Genomic DNA, 24298 nt, shown 5'->3' on the forward strand with positions numbered 1-24298 from the left:
GTATAGGGGCAGGAAATATTGAAATGTATAGTATCTAGTAAAAAAAAAATTACAGGACACCAATAAAATTCAGAATATTTTTGGACATTTTATGACAAACAATAGATCACTTACAATACTCTCTGGTTTTCCTATCCATTTTAGCTTTTTAGATGAAGAAATCAATCACTCAGTCAGTAGACTTGTCTCTACTTGATTGCCCTCTTTGAAGCTAGCCAGCCTGGTGACCAATAGATTACCACTGGTCTGGCTTTTGAAATCCTTTGGGTCTCCGCTCCAATTTATAAGTTTCCTATGGGGATTTTAGACCCTAATAGGGTCTTTGTTGATTTTAGTATTTTTTTTCTTCCTGCCTGTTGGGCTGTTTTCACACTGTTTGTGCAGTGTATGCTTACCCTCTATAACTACTGGACCATATGTTAAATGGATCCATAGACCCTATTCACTAGTTGGAGGCCAGATAATTGTCTTTTGGGGCTGGTATAAATCTGGATTTCTGTTTTTAATATTATATATATACAGTGCAGTGCACTACCATTGTGTAGTCCATGTGCAATACGGCAGAGCTTGAATGGTTTTGAAGAAACAAGTAAATGTTAGTTGCTACTAAACAGGCCTCTACCAGATACTAAGTGATGGTGAATAGTAATAAATTCACTTGTAGTAAGGTATCGCGTTACATTTTGAAAGGTGTACATAAATATTAGTATTGAACAAGGGGTTAACATTGAGACATTTTATGAAATTTCTCTAACTTTCTCCATATTACAGTCTACTGATGTCTGTGATCAAATCTTACGAGTGGTGAGCAGGTCCAGTCGATTGGAAGAATTGGTTTTGGAAAATGCTGGGCTGAGAATGTACGTATGTAGACATCAGTAATGATCTCCGATGTTAGGCGAGTAATTGTGCAGGCACTCAACACTGGCTAGTTAAAGATGTTGTCCACGATGTCTGATCAAACGGGGTCCGACATCCAGCGGCCACCAGCTAGAACTACTCACATGTCGTGTTGCTCCATCTTCTGATGGTGACCGCCACAGGGTACTAGACATCCACTTCATATTCAAATCAGTAGGAAGCGGATTGGCAGAACCCTGTGGCGGCCACTATCCGAAGACGGAGCAACTGGACAAGTGAGTAGTTGTAGCCAGCGGCCGACAACAACAATAGCAGCTGATCTGCAGGAGCGCCGGATGTGATCCTACGGATAGGTCATCAATGTAGAAGTAGTGGACAACCTTTTTAAATGTGACTTTTTGTTATTAGTTACATGCATTGAAATAACATGTGTAGTAATTGTATGAGCGGAATATATTTTATCTATATTGTTGCCTAAAGTGCTCTAGATTTCTTCATTTCAATTCACTTTTGTGCTAATTCTGTGTATCTTGAACTTAAAATTGCTATTATTTTAAGGCGAAATGTCCTATATAATGGGTTTCTGATCTCAGTCTTTAAAAAACAGACATGTTAACATGTAAAAAGTACTAAAACCACAGTGTCTGCAACTTTTTTTATTTTATTCCTCCTCATTCAGTGGTAGGTTCAAAATCCACAACAGACCGCACTTTTGCTGATTTTGTTGACAATTGCAGAAAAATCCACACCGTTTTGGGGAAAAAAATAAAAACAAATTGCTTTGCAAATTTTAAAATTAATAATACAAATTCACTGTACTTGCCTCCCCTGGCTCTTCTGAGGATCCTGCAGTTTTCTGCAGCAGTTCTCTCTTGCATGAAGATATTCTCACAGTTAGGACTCGCTCACATGTGCATATAACTCGGACGAGCGCTTCCGATGTTTTAGCGGATTGCACTCGGCCCAGTGTTACGGTATATAGTGGGGCAGTGCAGATCTGCTTTTCTTTTTCCCATGCCGATTCAGTATGAGAAAAAAATTGCAGCTTTCTGCTAGTGACTCCGCAAATCTGTTTGCACACACCCTTTCAAGTCTATGGGGGGGTGTAAAACATCGGACTGCATTCAGAGGTCATCCGAGTGCAGTCCAATTTACGCAGACACAGACAATGTAGAAGATTAAGAAATTGTTCTCAGTCTTCTCTGAACCTGTGATACTATTTTCTTGTGTGCGAGAATCGGATCACAGTAATGTGACAGAGTTTGAGCTGAAAGTCATTTACTATAATCGACCCAATTCTCTCAGATAAGAGAATCTACGTTCATGTGTCCTCGGCCTTAGGCTAGGGTCATCAGAGCCTATTTTTTCTCATCCGAGAGAATTGGACCAATTTTGCAAAACAAACTGATCGGTGGTGTAACCCTTTACTTGCAACAAACACATTGGCTCCAAGTTTTTCTTCTATTTTCTCTCTAGTGACTTTGCACAGAAATTGTCCAGTGCTCTCGCATCCAATCCAAACTCAGGACTCCATACTATAAACCTTGCGAACAACCCTCTTGAGGACAGAGGTAAGAGAACTGATATATTTCCAACATTCTGTATAAAGAACTAAAGGATTTGTGCTCCTTTTCCAGCGTTAATAATGTAACGATTGTGTTATGGCTGATTTTAAGCATTTATTTGTTTTTACTTTTTATGTTACTTCCAAAAACTGCTCCTTGGTGCTTTGGTTTTATGACTCTCTTGGTTGTCTGTTATTATGAACTAGAACAGCCTCAAATTGTTCTCACCGTAGTTGTGAAGTGAGGAGAAACAGCGGGCACAGCACCCCCATTCTAAAGATCGGTGGTAGGCCCCCAGAGACCAGCCGTGCACCACCTATCCCGTGAAGAAGCGATACATATCCAATGTGGGACAACCTCTTAAAATTTCCCAGTGTCCTACTATTTCTTTAGCTATCACAAAGTATTTGGCACATGAAAGGAAGTTTATAATTAAAGATATGAATATTATTCAGACATACAGTAGGTTTGAGATGGTTTTAGGGGTTCTGATTGCCGGATAATATGCGAGACGATACTTATCTGATGTTTGCCACCAGTAATTGCATTGAAGAACACGAACGTCACCCTGCATGAGAATAGCTAGATATCTCCCCAGACTGTAGGACGGACCGACTGGCGACACCATAACGGTTTATATGGACCGACCAGTGCCACGATACAATGGTCGATCAGTAAACCTGTTGTTTAGATGCCTGTTTACACAGACAGGCTGCAGTGATTGATACGCACTGAGCGATCTGTAATAAATCGCTCAGCAAGCATAGATTGCCATGGTTCTTGGCAGTGCAAGTCCTGTTTACACAGTACTATGTTCTGCTGAGAACATTGATCTTATGTGCTGCATAAAAGATCCATTTCACCCAATGAATGAGCATTTTGATCGTTCATCAGGTGATAAGCAACCTGTTTACACGGCAAGATAATCCTGAAACAAGCGCATTTATACACGATTATCTTTCAATATACAGTGGGAAAAAAAAGTATTTAGTCAGTCAGCAATAGTGCAAGTTCCACCACTTAAAAAGATGAGAGGCGTCTGTAATTTACATCATAGGTAGACCTCAACTATGGGAGACAAACTGAGAAAAAAAAATCCAGAAAATCACATTGTCTGTTTTTTTTTCATTTTATTTGCATATTATGGTGGAAAATAAGTATTTGGTCAGAAACAAGCAATCAAGATTTCTGGCTCTCACAGACCTGTAACTTCTTCTTTAAGAGTCTCCTCTTTCCTCCACTCATTACCTGTAGTAATGGCACCTGTTTAACTTGTTATCAGTATAAAAAGACACCTGTGCACACCCTCAAACAGTCTGACTCCAAACTCCACTATGGTGAAGACCAAAGAGCTGTCAAAGGACACCAGAAACAAAATTGTAGCCCTGCACCAGGCTGGGAAGACTGAATCTGCAATAGCCAACCAGCTTGGAGTGAAGAAATCAACTGTGGGAGCAATAATTAGAAAATGGAAGACATACAAGACCACTGATAATCTCCCTCGATCTGGTGCTCCACGCAAAATCCCACCCCGTGGGGTCAGAATGATCACAAGAACGGTGAGCAAAAATCCCAGAACCACGCGGGGGGACCTAGTGAATGAACTGCAGAGAGCTGGGACCAATGTAACAAGGCCTACCATAAGTAACACACTACGCCACCATGGACTCAGATCCTGCAGTGCCAGACGTGTCCCACTGCTTAAGCCTGTACATGTCCGGGCCCGTCTGAAGTTTGCTAGAGAGCATTTGGATGATCCAGAGGAGTTTTGGGAGAATGTCCTATGGTCTGATGAAACCAAACTGGAACTGTTTGGTAGAAACACAACTTGTCGTGTTTGGAGGAAAAAGAATACTGAGTTGCATCCATCAAACACCATACCTACTGTAAAGCATGGTGGTGGAAACATCATGCTTTGGGGCTGTTTCTCTGCAAAGGGGCCAGGACGACTGATCCGGGTACATGAAAGAATGAATGGGGCCATGTATCGTGAGATTTTGAGTGCAAACCTCCTTTCATCAGCAAGGGCATTGAAGATGAAACGTGGCTGGGTCTTTCAACATGACAATGATCCAAAGCACACCGCCAGGGCAACGAAGGAGTGGCTTCGTAAGAAGCATTTCAAGGTCCTGGAGTGGTCTAGCCAGTCTCCAGATCTCAACCCTATAGAAAACCTTTGGAGGGAGTTGAAAGTCCGTGTTGCCAAGCGAAAAGCCAAAAACATCACTGCTCTAGAGGAGATCTGCATGGAGGAATGGGCCAACATACCAACAACAGTGTGTGGCAACCTTGTGAAGACTTACAGAAAACGTTTGACCTCTGTCATTGCCAACAAAGGATATATGACAAAGTATTGAGATGAAATTTTGTTTCTGACCAAATACTTATTTTCCACCATAATATGCAAATAAAATGAAAAAAAAACAGACAATGTGATTTTCTGGATTTTTTTTTCTCAGTTTGTCTCCCATAGTTGAGGTCTACCTATGATGTAAATTACAGACGCCTCTCATCTTTTTAAGTGGTGGAACTTGCACTATTGCTGACTGACTAAATACTTTTTTTCCCCACTGTATATGCAGCTAAAATTGACATGAAACTAATAATTGAAATAATGCAAGGCAAATAAAAAAGTCACTTTATTTAGACATAAATAATTTTGAGACACCAGATAGAGGTAGAGAACAATATGGTGCCTCATTATGTCATATAGGTATAATATCCTGCATAGTTTCTTACAAATAATCAAGTGCTCATGATCAAAAGTTAGAGATGTTAAGAAAATAAATTAAAATAGCATGAGAAATATATTGTGGAACAGATCAAAGAGAGATCAACGAGCCAAGTATGCCATCCAAACACAGCATATATCACCTGCATAGTTGGTACATCTATACTGGAGCACTCCGAGTGTGGTAATGTAAGAAGATCTAAGTAGTGTCGGAGGACCAAGTAATATCTAGCAGGCAGGGAACCAGGAATCCATCACTCCCAACGTGTGTTTCGCACAGGAATGCTTTGTCCAGTGGTTGCGCGATGGAAGCAGTGGCTCCCTGGTTCTCCCTGCATGCTAAAAAATTGTTGGTATGGCGCTCTGACCTCCTTTTGATCTGTTCCACGTTGTATTTCCCATTCTGTTTTAATTTCCTTTTTGACCTCCCTTATTTGCTAACTTGGATTTCTATGCTTGATCGTTTATAACAAAATATGCAGGCTATTCTATCTATACGACCTAATGAGGCGGGATAAACTTCTCTACATTTAGTGGGTGTCCCTGTTTTAGCATCACTTGTGCCGTTTCAAAATTAATGTTATTTTGACCTTTGATTATTTATTTTTTATGCATACGGGCCTTATTGCATTGATTTTAGCTGTAGGGCTTTAAACTGAAATGAGCGAAATCTTAGTGTTGTAAGGGAGAATGAAAGCTTTTCGTTTTTCTGTGAATTCTTTTAGTTTTTGGCCTTACTCACTATTTTTGTCGTGACGTCTAATAAAGAACAACATCTTTCAGAGTAAAGTCACAGGTTCCGCCACCTCTCCCCAACCCGCAACCAACTCATTTTGCTGGAGGAAGCCCTGCTTAGCAAGACATTTCTCCTTCTGCAACTGATCAATTACAAAGTGGATCTCCTTTCTGGCCCTGAGCAGGGGGCTCCCCTTCTGTGGTATCCATATGGCATTTGGAGAGACAACAAACCTTTTACATGAAACTCTACCTTAGTTCAGTTTTATTTTTATCCATTTCTATCCGGCATCCATTAGAAATGAGTTTCATGCTAGCTTAATACCCCATGCTAAAGATGGGGTTCAGCATTTTTCCTCTGAAATCCCTAATAAAAGTACAAGTTGATATCTATACTAGTCTCTAAACTTTGGCTACCAAGGATGTGATCTGTGCGTTTTTGGCACAGTATTCGATTTACACTGTAATACCATACCTGATTTACATATTAGCCAAACTTTTCCAAACGCATGAATGAAATGGGGTACAATTAGCTTCCCCGCGCTAAAATGTCTTAAAGTTTCAAGGGAGATTATGGATCATTAAATGATTCAAGAAAAGTTTTCTTGTCAAGGGAATGAGGGGAGTTTCCATAGTTTAACTGCAGCCAAAAATTATACCCTATCCAGGGAAAATTATTTGGGCTTTCCGCATTGACACATTTTCTCCCATGCTGCAGTATAGCTGTATAATTTAGTATAATTGCAGGTTAGTGGGTTTTTTCGTCTTGCCTTTGAGGCACATACTAAAACTTTACCTAGAGAATGGGATGATTAAATTGTCATACAATTGCCTAGATTGTCCACCCCTTGGCTGTGTGCTGGGGTAGATATGTGCAGATTATTAGCATTTGAATGTAATCAAGAATGTCTTCATTCACTGCCTGCAAAGCAAAAAATGAGGATAGAATTGTAAAAGTCCTAGAAAGTTGCATTAGGCTGTGTTTACACTGCGCAGATTAGGTCTTTACACTTTTCTTATAAACCGCAACAGAAATCCACAGCTGAATGTTGGATTTCTGGGGCAGATTGGCCAGCGAATGCCCACACAGAGTGGAATCCTTAGGATTATAAAACATGCTAGTGAATACAGACCGAGGATTGCTGACGGATGCTTCCAACAACTTCTTTGTCATCTATCATTTCCAATGTTAAAAAAACGAACAGGATCCTGTCTCGTCGCCTGATGTCTGTTTCATTAGGTAATTGTATTCCCAATGAAATAATAGAGAATCCAACACCCCCTCACCCCGCCATAGCCTAGGCAATATTTTGAGATCCTCCACTAATACGATATTGGGTGGTACGAGTAGAGAGGCATCTTTACTTTGTTTTGGGATATTATTTATTTAGACTGTGTTCCTAAATAGTAACATAGCATTAAGCTTGCATTTTACTGTTTTGGTTTCTTGTTTTCTGCCTAAAAAAATAGAATTTGCTATCAAAAGGTCATTAAAAAAATATGGAAGACAGAATATGGTGATGCAAACAATTGTTTAATTTTTCTTCTGCGGTGTTGCGATCAGTGTGTAAAGAGTGGGAGAAGAGGGTTGCACGGACAATCCAACACAACGTGCAGCACTTTGAACACATTTTATAAGTGGTCATGAACTTGTAAATAACTCATGAATGAATAAACCCAAGCACACCATTGTTTTTCTTGTGACATTCTCAATAAGTTTGATGTGTCACATGACCCTCTTCCCATTGGAAAAAATAAAGTTGGATCCAAAATGGCCGACTTCAAATTGGCCGCCATGGTCACCACCCATCTTAAAAAGTTTTCCCCCTCCCATATACTAATGTGCCACAAACAGGAAGTTGATATCACCAATCATTCCCATTTATTTAGGTGTATCCATATAAATGGCCCACCCTGTATATACAGTATGTTTGTGTCACCATATTCTGTCTTCCGTTTCCTTTTTTTTTTTTTTGCATCACTGGAGCGTTGAAAGGGCTTAATTTTTGCACACTGAGGCCTGGATCACACTTCCGTTTTTTAAAATCAGTCTAAATCCGTCATTTTCCGTTAAAAAACGGATCTGCCATTTTTTTGAGGATCCGTTTTTTTTGTCCCATAGACTTCCATTAGCGGCTACCGTAGAAAAAAAACGGATCCGTTTGCGGCAAAACGGAAACGGATCCGTTTTTTCACACTTTGACGGATGCATGCGGATGCCAAAAAAAGGATGTGTGAAACAGGGCTAAGCTGTTTTTATTGATATCATTTTGGGGGCGCGACCTTTTTGATTGCAAATTTTAACTTTTAGGCACGTTAGGTGATAGAAAGATCAAATGCCAGAATTGTTATTTTTCATTTTTTGATATTTAAGATCTAGTTTTTATAAAATGTTATATCTTAAATAGAACAGCATTTTATGGGCACGACTTCTAAATATGTTTATTTTTAACATCACTTTATTGTTTTTTGAACAGGAAAAAGTATGGTTTTATTTTAGAAGAATATTTAGAATTGAGAGTCCTCAGTGGTTGATACCTTTTAATGGCTAAGTCAAACCACTGGGGACTCTCAATTCTAAATATTCTTCTATCTACTGGCTAACACGGTATAAAGATATATATCTCTCCTGGTTTTATTTTTGTTTTTTCTTTTATCGTTAGTGTTTTTAGGTGACTAGAGCCTGCAGTTGGTCAGTCTCTCATACTACATACAGTGACACTGCAATATTCCAGTAGAAAGTGTAACTAGTGCTGATACGCAGCTCAGCCCGACCGAAGGGGCGCTTCACAATGTTGGACAATGGGGCTGTGCCATTGAAGATTTTCTTTTCACTTAGCGAATTTGCTTGTGAAAAAAATTGCAACTTCCACTCATTTATTTCTTGATAGATGAGACTCCCCCATTCAAGACTATGGGTGCACAAAAAATAAAATCCGATGCCACATGGATCCACAGTCTAGCATCCATTTTTTTTAAGATGCAAAACAATTCTTTAACATAGATAACTGTAAATAGTATTATAAATTAATAGCTGCTGCTGTGTGTAAAAAAAAAAAAAAAAAAAAAAAAATTGTACACGGGTGGCAAATGAGGGAAAAAAAATCATCCGTGTTTTTAGGATTAAACGGTGACAATTTTTAAAATACTCGTGTAAATCTGAACTTAGGGGCAGGTTCTGGCTGTGTAAAGTGGGTGCAGCTCCTGAGCCCATTCTATATACACTATGGAAAGGACCTCTAACAAATGTCATTATTGATTTTATAATTGACATGTAATAGTGGCTGCAACAGCAGAAATGTATCATCGTGGGGTTTGGGATTTACAAAGAGAATAACTGAGAAGAGCATCCATCACCCTCTCGCACTCTGCAGGTTTAGCCCTGAGTGCTTCATCAGGGATTTTATTCACTTCCCAAATATTCTGTGTCACCCTAAATACCTCAGACATTTCTCCTGCCTTTACTGTTTTGTTGAGAAGGGGCGAATCCGGATTATTATTGGCTGCAGAAAGCTAGAAAGATCTAATATTCCAATCCCTCCGCCTTTTTTAGCTTTCCTTGTAATTATGTGTAATGTCACTGCAGAGATGTAGAGTTTACAGCCCGGCGCTGACAAATTGCTATTACCATCATGCTGATATTTCATTTTGTAAAAAGAATTCTGCTACATTTAAAGTACGATTTTCTAGAAGCTTAGACAAAAAATCACTGACCTCTTTGAGAGGTGGATTTTCCTTCAAATAAAAAAAAAAAAACAACAAACTATTGTACAGTACCAAGAAATACAAGGATATTTAATTTACCAAATTATTGTATGAACCATTCATTTATATGGAAACGTTCAAAGAATTTCTCTATGTTCATATAGAATGTATTTTAACCTCCACATAACTGGCAATCACATTTCGGAATACAGATAGCCTGACAGACAACAAACAATATCGGCTGCTGAAGCCGGGCTGTGTAAGCTGGAGCCTGCAAAGATATCTCCTGCAAGGATGAAATACTGGGACAACCATGTCATACATTGCCGTGGTCTCTCTCAGGCAAAACTAACAGGTCAAGGAGATTCTTATCCTCTCTTGCTGACAACTTTATCTTCCAAAAGGTAAGGGAGAAAACAAGGGGAACTGCTACCTTGGATCTAATCCTTATAAACAAGGAGGAAATGGTTGAGGAGGTAAAAGTGGCTGGGACCCTAGGAGGTAGCGACCATGCTATTTTAGAATTTTGGATAACTAGAGGCGGAAGACCTGTGAAGACTCAGACATCAAGGTTAGATTTCAGAAAGGCAGATTTTAAGGGATTCAGAAAGAGAATTGGAGGGATCCAATGGCTGGATATCCTTAAAGACAAAAATGTCCAGGAAGGATGGGAAATCTTGAAAAATGAAATTCTCAAAGCACAGTTGTTAACAATTCCGAAAAGAGGGAAGAATAGGAAGCATTTAAGGAAGCCAGGATGGATGAACACAGAACTTAAGCACATGCTAAAAAGGAAGAAAAAAATGTTTATAAAATGGAAAGAGGGAGGCATGTCTAAAGAAGAATATAATGCTGTCTGCAGAACCTGCAGGGCACAAATCAGATTAGCTAAAGCTGAAAATGAATTGAGGCTTGCAAGAGATGTCAAAAGCAATAATAAAGGATTTTGGGGATATGTCAAAAGTAAAAGAAAAGTCAAAGATGCTATAGGATTTTTACAGGATGAAAATGATGACATGGTAAGACAGGATGTTGAGAAGGCTGAACTTTTAAATTCCTATTTTGCATCTGTTTTCTCTCAGAAAGGAAATGTAACATCAACTGTTATTCACTGTCCTATTAAGGGAATAGAAGAATCCAGGATATCTATAAACAGAAAGATAGTGAGGAAACACTTAGCTAACCTAAATGAATTCAAGTCTCCAGGTCCAGATGAATTACACCCCAGAGTACTGAAGGAGATAGCAGAAGAAATTTTTGAACCCCTCTCCATAAGCTTTGAAAATTATTGGAGAACAGGAGAAGTGCCAGAAGACTGGAGAAGAGCAAATGTTGTTCCTATCTTCAAAAAGGGGAAGAAGGTGGACCCAGGCAACTATAGGCCGGTGAGTCTGACTTCTATACCAGGAAAGATCTTTGATCAAATTATTAAACAACATGTATGTCAATACCTGGATAAGAATGAAGTGATTAAACAGAGTCAGCATGGGTTTGTAACCAATAAGTCATGTCAGACTAACTTAATTTCCTTCTATGACGGTATCACTGATTGGGTGGATCAAGGAAATGCTGTAGATATAGTATATATTGACTTCAGCAAAGCATTTGACAAAGTCTCTCATACAATCCTTATTGAAAAAATGACTAAGTATGGAATGGACAAGGCAACTGTTAGGTGGATTCATAACTGGCTTAGTGATCGGATCCAAAGAGTGGTCGTAAATGGCTGCACATCCAGTTGGAGGAATGTCTCAAGTGGGGTACCACAGGGCTCTGTCCTGGGCCCTGTATTGTTCAACATCTTTATCAATGATTTAGATGAAGGAATTGAGGGTAAACTGATCAAATTTGCTGATGACACAAAGCTAGGAGGGATAGCTAATACTAGAGAAGAGAGAGAGAGGATTCAAAAAGATTTAAATAAACTGGAGAAGTGGGCAGCAACTAACAGAATGGTTTTTAACAGGGAGAAATGCAAAGTACTACATCTGGGCAATAAAAATGAAAAAAGCATATATAGAATGGGAGGAATAGGGCTAAGTGACAGCACATGTGAAAAAGACTTGGGTATACTAATAGATCACAGACTGAATATGAGTCAACAGTGTGATGCAGCAGCAAAAAAGGCAAATGCAATTCTAGGATGTATTAACAGAAGCATACAGTCTAGATCACGTGAAGTCATTATTTCCCTCTACTCCTCTTTGGTCAGACCTCATCTGGAATATTGTGTCCAGTTTTGGGCACCACATTTTAAAAAAGACATCAACAAACTGGAGCAAGTTCAGAAAAGAGCGACCAGAATGGTGACCGGTCTGCAAACCCTGTCTTATGAGGAAAGGTTGCAGGATTTGGGAATGTTTAGTTTGCAAAAGAGAAGACTGAGAGGAGACTTAATAGCTGTCTACAAATATCTAAAGGGCTGTCACATTGTAGAAGGAACAACTTTATTCTCATTTGCACAAGGAAAGACTAGAAGCAATGGGATGAAACTGATTGGGAGGAGAGACAGATTAGATATTAGAAAAAACTTTTTGACAGTTAGAGTGATCAATGAGTGGAACAGGCTGCCACGAGAAGTGGTGAGTTCTCCTTCAATGGAAGTCTTCAAACAGAGGCTGGACAGGCATCTGACTGGGATGATTTAGCGAATCCTGCTTTGAGCAGGGGGTTGGACCAGATGGCCCAGGAGGTCCCTTCCAACTCTACGATTCTATGATTCATGCAAAACTCAAGCCGGGGAGACACCATCACATGTTTCTCAACGCAAGCAATGACTAGCCAGGTCTTTCCCCGGGAAGGAACAACCACGGGAAGGGCAGTCTCCAATGAAGTAAACCACCTATGCCAAAACATGGTATCCATCCACAGACAGCTGTTTCGGGGTATTGCCCCTCATCAGTGTGGAGTAGGAAACTGGCTAGTAGGAGCAATGCCTAGTAAAAGACTGTGAAAAATGAGGATGAATGAACTCATGGAGAATCAACATCCAACACTGCGGAGACACCATCACATGTTTCCTACTAGCCAGTTTCCTACTCCACACTGATGAGGGGCAATACCCGGAATCAGCTGTCCGTGGATGGATACCATGTTTTGGCATAGGTGGTTTCCTTAATTGGAGACTGCCCTTCCTGTGGTTGTTCCTTCCCGGGGAAAGACCTGGCTAGTCATTGCTTGCGTTGAGAAACATGTGATGGTGTCTCCGCGGCTTGTGTTTTGCATGTTTTTGCATATTTCCCATAAGGAATGGGGGCATTGCTCTAGAATCACTGCGTTGAGAAACATGTGATGGTGTCTCCGCAGTGTTGGATGTTGATCTCCATGAGTTCATTCATCCTCATTTTTCACATACATTGCCGAGGTGGCAGGTGCTGATTTTTCCATGAATAGAGCATAATGATATTTAGGTTCGCCATTTAACACACATACACTTTAAGAAGTTGCTCCACACCTGTTTTTGTGTGTGTATATGTGTATGTATGTACAGTGTGTGTGTATATGTATATAATAGAGATATATAATTTAGCCTTTTGCGAGTTATTTTTTTTTGTAATATACTTCACTGCCTTATTTTGCCTCCATCTCTGCCAAACACTTTGCCGCAGGGGGTTTGCTTGAATGTCCATTTCATACTCTTTTAGAAGCTCCTTTCAACTGCTGCTCAGCAAGATATGAACACTGCAAAGGCTGATCATTGTGTATATTAAAAATAAAAGTTATTTAATTCAATCCACCAATACAGCATGATTTTATATATCCGTTGATGTACACATATTGACATTATATTCTGTGTGATCTTTACAGGTGTGTCTTTTTTGAGCACACAGTTTGCCAAACTACCTAGGGGACTGATACATTTAAATTTGTCAAAAACCTCAATATCACCAAAAGGTATGTAATGTGTATGATGTCATTTTATTATCATTGTGTGTGGTGGGGTGGGGTATGTAGATAAAGATCTAGGGCCAAGAACTGAGCCTTAACCATCCTCTGTGAGGGTGAGTTGTGAGACCCGCATATACATTTGCCTGGTGACACCAAAGTTGAGGAGTTTTGCTTTTCCTTAATGTATATGGCATGAATTTTCAGCATAGAATCAAAATGTTGTATGGAATCTATTGAAAACAAAAAGCAATATTGCTAATAAATAGTATACAGTATTACCACCGCTAGGTTTATTTAATTCTGTATTTTATCTTTTTAATCTGTGATTCAATTCCTATTCCTAGGAGTGAATAGCCTTTCCCAGTCATTGAATGCAATGCAGTTGATTGCAACCACCCTTAACCACCTCGACCTCTCAGGGAATATCCTCCGCGGTGATGAGCTTTCGGTATGTACAGTACTACACTTCGTGTGTATAGACAGCAATGTTAATGAAATACGCAAGTAGTCCATCTCCCTATAATGTTATATGTTTTACATTGTGCGCCTACCCTTTTATACTATTTGGGCATTAAAGAGGTTGTTCACTACTTTTACATTGATGGCCTATCCAATGTCTGATCAATCGAGGTCCAACACCCCCCCCCCCCGATCAGCTTCTACCGGTGTCAGAGGTGTGCGCCAGCCGAAGGTAGTACTCGGAGAGCTGCTTCGTCTACTTCTAGTGGCCGGGGCCTGGTACTACAGATCCGCCTCCTATTCAAACCAATAGGAGGCAGATACACGGCCCTACAAATAGACAGAGCGTCTTGGCAAGTGAGTGTTTACCGCTGCACGCACCGATAACAGCTGATTGGCGGGGATACCGGGTGTCGGAACCCGGCTGATCAGACATTGGTGAATTGTCCTAAGGAGAGGCCATCAGTGTAAAAGTAGTGGACAACCTCTTCAAATTGACCTAAATTCTAGTTTATGTAAGAATATTCAGCATTTACTTTCACAATGTATTGTTGTTCTTGTTTATCTTAAGGATATGTAATCAGTATAAAAGTGGTGGAGACCCCCTTTTAATCTGACTGCTCGAATCTTGGCCACATTTAAGAGTAGAGCTTCACTTTATGCTTTTGTTATACAGTCATGTTTTAGCTCTGAGTTTTCTTTTATTTTTTCCTTAAACTGTAAAAACCTATAACTTACACAGAAAACCCAGCGTATTATTAATGACTTGTACAAGTATATACTGTGTGTATTGTGTTCACATTCCAATCCTGTAATTGTTTTTTTTTTTTTCCTTCTAGTATTTGTATACTTTTTTGGCACAGCCAAATGCCATTAAGTACCTGGATTTATCGAACACTGAGTGTTCAGCAGATGCGGTAATCATAGAATCTTTGTGTCTTTTAATATCTGCCTATAGAACAGGGGATGAAATTGCTGCTGCAATCATTGTAATATGGTATTTTCATCTAGGCTTATTAGGCTGTGTGACTGTGCACACGTCCGGAATTCCTGCGTTTTTGCCGCATTTTTTTGCCGCAAAAACGCGTATTCAATGGCATTCCGCACATGCTGTGCTAATGCTGCGTATTTTTCCGTGGCAAAATCGCATAGCGAAAAAATTCGCAGCATGCTCATTCTTTGTGCGGATTCGCGGGAATTCCGCACACATAGGAAAGCATTGTTCCGCTTACTTTCCACATGTGGCTATGGCCACCATGCGCAAAGTAAGCGGAAAATGTGCGGATGGTACCCACGGTCTTGAGGAGAGTAGACTGTCCTCCAGGCCCTGGGTACCATATCCCTGTAAAAAACAGAATTAAAATAAAAAATGGTGTTTTTCTCACCTTCCAGCGTTCCACGCAGCGTCCCCGATCCTCGCGATGCTCCCGGCAAGTCCCGTTTCCAGCGATGCCTTGCGACAATGACCTTTGATGAAGTCGCAGTCTCGCGACACCCTAGCGGTCTCGCGAGACCGCTACGTCATCAAAGGTCATTGTCGCAAGGCATCGCTGGGAACGGGACTTTCCGGGAGCATCGCGAGGATCGGGGACGCTGCGCGGGACGCCAGAAGGTGAGAAAAACACCTTTTTATTTTTTTTTAATTTTTAACTTTATATCTTTTTACTATTGATGCTGCATAGGCCGCCTCAATAGTAAAAAGTTGGTCATACTTGTCAAACACTGTTTGATAAGTGTGACCAAACTGTCAATCAATTTTCCAAGCGATGCTACAGATCTCTTGGAAAACGCTAGCATTCTGCAAGCTAATTGCACTTGCAAAACGCTAGATAAAATGCGGGAAATACGCGGGAATTACACATGCGGAATTTTCCGCGGCAGGGAGTTGTGGAATTCCCGCAAAAATTTCCACGGCAATTCCTCAACGTGTGCACATAGCCTTATAGTTAATGCTTATGTCTTCAAGGGCTGTAACAAGCAACCCTGGGGCTTGGGATGAGGTCATGCCAAACCAGGGCATATAGTTATAGTCACTAACCTATCCCGAGCTTAACTGTTGGTCTTAGCAGCTGTAATTCCTGCTACATTGTTATTATTCACATGTTTGGAATTATTTGGGTTTATATATTACTTCTATAGCTATTGGTTGGAATTAGAGACTACATTTTATGGCTTTTTTTTATGAAGTAGCGAACCTGTATTCCACATATATGTATGTTGTGTGATGCTTAAAGGGGTTGTCCGGTCCAGATTGATTCGTTTGCAGTAAATCTGTGTGACTGCGGACTTATGAATCCCCCTAAGGCACGTACTGTGCACTGCGAGAGTTCACCGATTTCTGAGCCGCGACCAGAGGGTAGAAGTTCTACATACTCCCAACCGGTGGGCGTGGTCTCGCTCCATATACTTGTAAGGAGTGAGGTCATGCCCTCTAGTCGGCCACGCCCACTGGATGTCTATGTGTCTAGTCGGGGCGCAGCCTCATTCATTAGAATTGTATGGAGCAAGGCAATGCCCTCTAGACGGGCTCTGGCCAGGAGTATGTAAAACTCATGCATACCCTGGGGTCCCAGCTCAGAAATCGGGGCGTCCCCACAGCCCACACAGTGACTGTAGACTTATTGACTTGGATCAGACAACCCCTTTAACATGGTTTACTGAAACATGACCACTAAAATGCATTCATTTGCTTAAAAGGAATCTGTCACCAGGCTTTCTCCACCTATCTGAGAGCCGCCTAATGTAGACAGAGACCCTGATTCCAGTGATGTGTCACTTACTGAGTTGATTGCTGTAGACTTGATTATCTCCTCCTGGTGAAAGTGATTTTATCACTAGAGTACCTGCTTCCTGTAGTCCTCTATACTTCTATTTTGTATAAACCTGCCTCCACCAATGATAGACAACTTTCTGCCAATGCAAAGTGTACACAGAAAACAGCCAGTCAGTTGGGGATGGGGTTATACAGAGCTCAGCATTTACAGAACTGCTAGATCTATAGCAGATAAAACAGTGATTTTAACTGCAGCAAGCAGCCCAATAACTGAATTAGAGTCTCTGCCCCTACATTAAGTTGCTCTATGATAGGGTTGAAAAGCCTGGAGACAGATTACCTATAACACAGACATATTTTTCCTAATGGCAATTTTTTTTGGAACTCTAATTGACACACATTGTATTCACTGGGATCCGTTGACGACGTTCATGCCGTCATGGCTTGCATGTAATAAGTAGTGTACTATGATATGGTGTGAACTATGCTGTAATGACTGCCCCGTTGTTCCCACTCTAGGTATGTGGCGCTCTAATGCGTGGTTGCTTACTGCACCTTTCTACACTCAACCTTTCTAGGACATTCTTTCCTCACAGGTATGAACCCCACTTCTCGCGTACCTTGAGGTATCAATTTAGTTTACAGATTTGGAGCTTTATTTTTTTTTCTGCCATTTTTTTTAATCAATTACCGGTAATTCATGTTATTAGTTGTTAGGTAGGCAATGCGATCAAAATTTAGTATCAAGTTTCTGGGTAATACAGTGTATCTGCATAGGATGTAATCTCTAATGACCTAGGAATCAGAATTGCTGTAACTGATGGCCATTATGACGTACATTTAGAGTACCGTATATACTTGTGTATAGGCCGACCCGTGTATAAGCCGACCCCCTTAATTTTGCCACAAAAAACTGGGAAAACTTATTGACTCGCGTATAAGCCTAGGGTGGAAAATGCAGCAGCTACTGGTAAATTTCAAAAATAAAAATAGATACCAATAAAAGTAAAATTAATTGAGACATCAGTAGGTTAAATGTTTTTGAATAGCCATATTGAATCAGGATCCCCATATAATGCTTCATACAGTTCATGATGGACCCCATAAGATGCTCCATGCAAAATACACCCCATATAATGCTGCACAAAGGTTAATAATCGCCCCATTAGATGCTCCATAGAATTATATGCCGCTCCATAAAGGTTATGGCCCCATAAGATGCTCCATAGATTATGCCCCATATGCTGCCCCCTTAAGATGCTCCACTGAATGTGCCTCCATATGCTGCCCCCATAAGATGCTCCACTAAATATGCCCCCATATGCTGCTCCATTGAATATGCCCCCATAAGGCTAGTTTCAGACTAGCGTTTCACTGACCTGCATCGGTCTGCGCATGGCCGCTGCTAAGCTCCGCTCCCGGTCACGCCTCCTCCCGGCCGCTCCGCCTATGGGCGCATGACGCTGCATGCGACCTGCGTACTCTATCTTTCGCATTGGGTACGCAGGCTGTGCGCAGGTATGCGTTTGCCGGCGCATGCGTCCTTTTGACGGTGCACCGAGCCCACCAAAATGCAACACGGTGCTCGGCTTATGCGCGAGTATATACGGCACTTGTGCCATCATTCACATCCTTAAGGAACAGCCAGTCTTGGCCTTCAGTGGTCTTTTTCTTATATATTGTTGGATTGTTGAGTCTTCTTTTTTTTTTTTTTCTTTTGTAATCTTGAAAATTAAGATTAGTATGTATTTTAAGGCATAGTTGCCTCATGTTTCGATGATTTGTCAGATTAAACATAATGTTCCTATTTGTAACCTACAGGAAAGGAAAAGAAGTGCCACCTTCTTTTAAACAGTTTTTTAGCAGCTCTCTTGCTTTATCGCACATCAACTTTTCTGGAACCAAACTCTCCCCTGAGCCTCTGAAGTAAGTTCTCTCTCTTTTTTTTTGTTTTTTTTTTTTTTATTATAACTTCAGCATTTCGTTGACTTTCCTGCCCTTCCACATTGTGAAGCCAAGTCCCTAAGCTATTAAACTGTAACAAAAGAACGATGTTGGAAAAATAAATGTACCGTATGTTCTACACAATCAATGAGCTCTACGTATATGAAAAAATATAATAAGTAGCAAAACTATTTACAATGTATAATTCCCTCCAGCTGTGTGTCCCTGCACCCCCTGACAAAGCAGGGCAAAATGTGCTTTAGGGGACAGGGATTCATGTCTGGAGGGAATTCTGGAAATTATGCTATGTAATTAGTTTCACTTTTTAATCTGAGTATTATCTGCTGTCTTTCATACTAGTTAGTTATGAGTTATAGTTACTCTGCTTTGCTTATTGATTTGTCCTATCATCTTGCCTGTGCTATCTCCATTTATGGTTTGCATTAGGGTTCTGCTGAACCCAGACCTTTATCTGCTTTGTGCCCCTCATACAGTGGCATGTAAAAGTTTTGGCACCCCTGGTCAAAATTACTATTATTGTGAACAGTTAAGCAAGTTGAAGATGAAATGATCTCTGATAGGGCTAAAGTTAACGAGAACACATTTCCTTTGTATTTTAGGGAAAAAAATGGTTTGTTTTTTTTCTCATTTTAAAACTTACAAAAAGTAAGTTTTGCAAAAGTTTGGGTACCCCTGGAGATTTGTGTGCTCAGATAACTTTAGCAAAGGTTTCAGACATTATATAGGGTTATAGCTTCTTCACGATCATCATTTGGAAAGGCTAGGTGACGCAAATTTACCAGTTCATGAAGACCCATCCTCCTCTAACCTTGTGCTAAAAAAAAACGCAGCCATGGGTTCTTCTAAGCAGATGCCTAGCACTCTGAAAATGATGGAGGCCCACAAACCAGGAGAAGATTTTGGGTTGTGTTGCAGCCAATGGAACTTGGAACATTTTACTATTAGAGTGAAGATTGGGTTCAATGACATGTCCACAAATTCTTGATGCAAAAATATCACCATCTGTAAAAAAAAAAAAAAAAAAAAGTTGAAAAGAGGATGGCTTCTACAAATAGATTATGATATTAAGCCCACATCATAATCCACAATAGACTATCTCAAAAAGCGCAAGCTGAAGGTTTAACAATGGCCCTCACATTCCCCTGATCTGAACATTGTTGAAAATCTGTGGCTAGACCTCAAAATAGCAATGCATGCAAGATGACCCAGGAATCTCACAGAACTGGAAGAATTTTCGAAGGAAGAATGGATGAAAATACGTCAAACAAAAATTGAAACACACTTGTCTGGCTGCAAAAAGTGTTTACAATCTGTGATACTTGCAAAAGGGGGGTGCTACTAGCTACTAACCATGCAGGATGCCCAAACTTTTGCATGGGCCCATGTTTTTTTTTTATTATTTTTGGACTAAAATACAAAGGAAATGTGTCATTTTTAACTTTTATGAGAAAATGGAAACGGTCTTAGGAGCGCAGGAAAGAGACTCGGACAAGAGATGGGGTTAAACCACAACGCGTTTCGACGGAGGATCCGTCTTCATCAGGTGGAACTTCCATTTTCTCATTGCTCCTATCCTCCATTGGAGGTTTTCGGCTGGAGCTGCGGTGGAGACCTGACAATTTTGTCTGCCCCTGGGTTGCTTCTTAAGCGCTCCTCTATGACCGCTTATCACTGACTCTCATCTTTAACTTTTAGGTCCTCATCTTCCTGCTTAACTGTTCACAATAACAGTAATTTTGACCAGAGGTGCCCAATCTTTTACATGCTACTGTATATATGCAGGAAAATGTCTTCATTTGCGTTACTGATTTCGGTGTTCAGTGCTACTGCTAGAAAAGTGAACCATTAGAACGTGGTCAATGAAATCTAAAGGCTGTCCATAAAGCCAATAGGCTTGCTCTCTCTGATTTGGGATCAGCATCAGGGATTCCCTTCTTTTAACTCAAAATGATCCAGTAGGGTTTACTAAACATGACAACCTCTTCAGAAAATTAGAAATTTTTTTATTTACCCTTTTAATTTGGTGCTTTTTTAATCCTACACACCTTTTCAATGATGTTTTATAAGGTTGCATATTTGAAAAGCCAGAACCAGGGACTACCATTATAGTGATTGCTGAAAATAATGACGTTTATCTCCTATCCTACAGTGAGATTGAAAGTGCGGTGCTGCATCCTCTTCTAATTACTCCTTACCTGGTGGTCCTCCTGACCTCCGAGCTATGCAGGCAGCTGCAGGTGGCTCCATTCACCTAAATGGGGCTGCTTCCCTGCACAGCTGGATGACCAGGGGATTCCGTACAGTGAAGGGGGTTTGGCGTTACTTCAGTGGTGGGTCCATTCATCTGAGAAATTGGCACCCCAAAGGCATAGGTCCCAGAGTGATAGTCCTTCAGTTTATGAGATGGAAAACCCCTTTATATTTCCTGGTTGCCAGCATTTGTATTATTTGTCTGGCTGTGGAATAGTTTGCATTTATGTGATGGTTCGCAGTATATAATCAGATCACAGTGTGAGTTGTGAGAAATGGAGCTGCTCGGCAATATGTCATTCTTCACATGCCAGCCTCAGGCAGGTCTCTCCATTACATATCTTTACATAGTTTTAGAGCGTGACAGTCGATATACTAAGGAGGGGAGAGAGTGAAATTATCTGAGATGTTCTCATTTGCTTGATGTACAGAATCTGCTACTTACATTTTCCACCTAGAGGCTAAATTGTGTTTGTTGTGACTGATGAAGGTGTGGTGAATGGGGCATTCTCCAAATAAGGAGCGGTGCCTGGGAAATACACCTACAGAGAATATGCGGATCCAGATATGCATGCAAATGTTTCTGGAAGTTCTCTGTGCCAGTGATGTGAGGATAAGATATGGCCTTGGGGCAGATTTTTTCTTATTTTCTCATCTTTTTTTATGTCCATAATCTGTTGACTCCATGACTGATGACAGAGAATAAATTGCCAGGTATTTTGATTTATCCTTCTTTTAGAGGCTGCACTATAATGAAACCTGCTTTGTCTTGGGTGTATTATGACCAACATATATTCTTGCTGAAGCCTCACTGAACCTGTATCATTTAGTTAGTGATCACTGATCGCTTGTTGGGTATATTAAAGACTTTCTATGACCTGAAGGTTTTTTTTTTTATGTGAATTTAGGGTGTGCCCCCCAAAAAAAACCTGGCAGTGCAAGTATTTGCTGTCACATCCCGGAGCACATATTTTCTGTGATCTGCGGCTTTAAGAGACATATCAGCAGACAGACCTTTAAAGTGCACCTGGGATGCTGCTGGCTAGGTGGGGTGGACCTTAAGATTATAGGAAGAGTCAATTAATGGCTTTTATCTTGCACTGTAGTCAATGCCTTTCATACTATTTTCCAGCCACATTGATGCCAATGCCTAATAAAGCCTACAATAGAATGTGACAGCCGCCGCAGCTGTTCCTTTTCATAGTACAGCGCTCTATTACCCTGATTAACAAAATGTTATTCCATACAGCAAATCAGAGTTGTTGCAGCTAGTCACATAGTATGTTTTTCATATTTCTTGCAATGTAAGGGTTTTTTTTTTTTTTCTAATAGAAGTAGTTGACGGAATTTCAAATCTGAAATTATGAAAGTAAACCGTAATTGTAACTCCTAAATCTATGAACGAATACATTGTACATAAAGATCTCTCACCCAACTATTGGTTACAGAATAGCATTGTAATTGGTGACCTTTCTATATGGTAGGCTGGTAAATCAAGGCTGGAGGGTATGCTAAGAAGAATGGCATTAAAAGGACTCAGAATGACTGTTCAAACCAAGTACAGACGCTTGCTGTACCCTTGGTGTGGCCAAAAATTTCAGTCCACCTTTCCACCTACTTGTTTTCCCTCTATGGCTAGTTTCACACTAGCGTTTGGAGGCGCAGCGGACGCTCGCCGTGAAGCTCCGCCCCCTGCCGCGCCTCCGGTCAGCTCCGTCTGTGGGCGCATGACGCTGCATGCGACCTGCATACCCTATCTTTAGCATTGGGTAAGCAGGCCATACGCAGGAATGCTTTTGCCGCCGCACACGTCCTTTTGACGGTGCGCCGACCTGCGCCAAACGCAACGTGTTGCATTTTGGTGCGACCGCCACACCGTCAAAAGGATGCATGCGGCGGTAAAAGCATACCTGCGCACGGCCTGCGTACCCAATGCTAAAGATAGGGTATGCAGGTTGCATGCAGCATCATGCGCCCATAGGCAGAGCTGACCGGAGGATGTGCGGCAGGGGGTGGAGCTTCACGACGAGCATCCGCTGCGCCTCCAAACGCTAGTGTGAAACTAGCCTAACTCCACGCCTCCACACTCTGCCTGTTCTTTGATTCTGGTTTTATTTCTGCCAAAGAAAGGCAGAAATGGCAAGAAAACAAGTAGGTAGTAAGATGCAATTAAATGTTTGGCCACACTAAGAGTGCACCAAGTGCCTATGCTTGGTTTGAACAGTCATTCTGTGCTAACAGATTCCCTTTAACCCTTGTCTTGATGTTGGTTGACAAGCAGATGGTCTCACCTGTGTTGACATTTGTTACGTCAATTAAGGGTACTCTTAACAGCACACATTGACTGTTCAAACCAAGCACAGGCAGTCGGTTTATTCTTGGCATGACCAAACAGTTCAGTGCAGCTTCCCACCTACTTGTGTACTTGTTTTCTATCTTCACCCTTCTCTGACTCCAGCAAAGGCAAAGCGGTCAATCAAGAAAAAGGCAGCTTGCGCCTGTGCTTGGTTTGAACAGTCACTTTATGTTGACAGACTCACTATAAAACTGTCACTTGGAAATTACAGACAAACGCAGTATATGTTGACAAAGTGTCAGTTTGTAATCTAAGCTGGGGATTACTTGGTAGAAATTAAAATCCCAATAAAAGTGACCTTTTCACGTAAATGACTGCTTAAAAGTAAATGTCCACTTTAACCCAAGAAGGATGAAATCTCTGCACTGCTTTCATAGCGGCAGGGATAATAGTGGCCATACAGCAAAAAACACATAGGAGGATAATTATTTAGTTATATAGGGTCCGTTTAACATTAGGCAACCGGTGGCACCAAAGAACCGCTGAACATCTCCTTTTTTGCTGATCGGCAGTTGTTTAATAGCCTGTTTACACGGGCTGACCCAGCTTCAGACGCGTACTAAACTATGTGTAATAAATCATTCAGGGCAGATATGTTCCATTGTTCTCGGCAGCACAGGTCCTGTTTACACAGGATATAGTGCTGCTGAGAGCGATGATTGTTTGTTTGTGCAAACCAAAAGATCAGTTCATTCAATGAACAAGCATTTTGTTTGTCATGGGGACTAGCAGTCTGTGTAGATTGTGCAGTTGTCATGAAACATGCTACCAATAGTTTTTCCATGATAATCATGTAGTTTAAATGGACTTTAAGGGAATTTGTCACCCCTTTTTTCGAATATGAGCTGCCGGTACCGACATCAGGGGCTTATCTACAGCATTCTGTAATGCTGTAGATAAGTCCCCGATGTAACCTGAAAGATAAGAAAAAAGAGTTAGATTATACTCACTGCAGTACGAGTATTCTGCTCTGCCCTCAACAGGGCAGAGCAGTGCGCCGGAGCCGGAGC

General features: G+C 40.9%; 1 protein-coding gene across 2 annotated transcripts in view; it reads left to right on the plus strand.

Moving 5' to 3' along the window:
• The window catches only part of CARMIL1 (capping protein regulator and myosin 1 linker 1), a 331630-nt gene that overhangs the window by 131987 nt on the left and 175345 nt on the right, over positions 1–24298 (plus strand). For both annotated transcript variants that reach the window (XM_073566150.1, XM_073566151.1), the window contains exons 10-16: positions 772–860; positions 2338–2432; positions 13405–13491; positions 13830–13933; positions 14784–14861; positions 17237–17313; positions 18539–18643. In XM_073566150.1, coding sequence (XP_073422251.1) covers positions 772–860; positions 2338–2432; positions 13405–13491; positions 13830–13933; positions 14784–14861; positions 17237–17313; positions 18539–18643 — 635 coding nt within the window. The remainder of the gene's footprint in view (positions 1–771; positions 861–2337; positions 2433–13404; positions 13492–13829; positions 13934–14783; positions 14862–17236; positions 17314–18538; positions 18644–24298) is intronic.

The sequence above is a fragment of the Dendrobates tinctorius genome, unplaced genomic scaffold, assembly GCF_039654945.1.
Source record: "Dendrobates tinctorius isolate UK_male_01 unplaced genomic scaffold, ASM3965494v1 ptg000004l, whole genome shotgun sequence".
In the NCBI taxonomy this organism is placed as follows: Eukaryota; Metazoa; Chordata; class Amphibia; order Anura; family Dendrobatidae; genus Dendrobates; species Dendrobates tinctorius.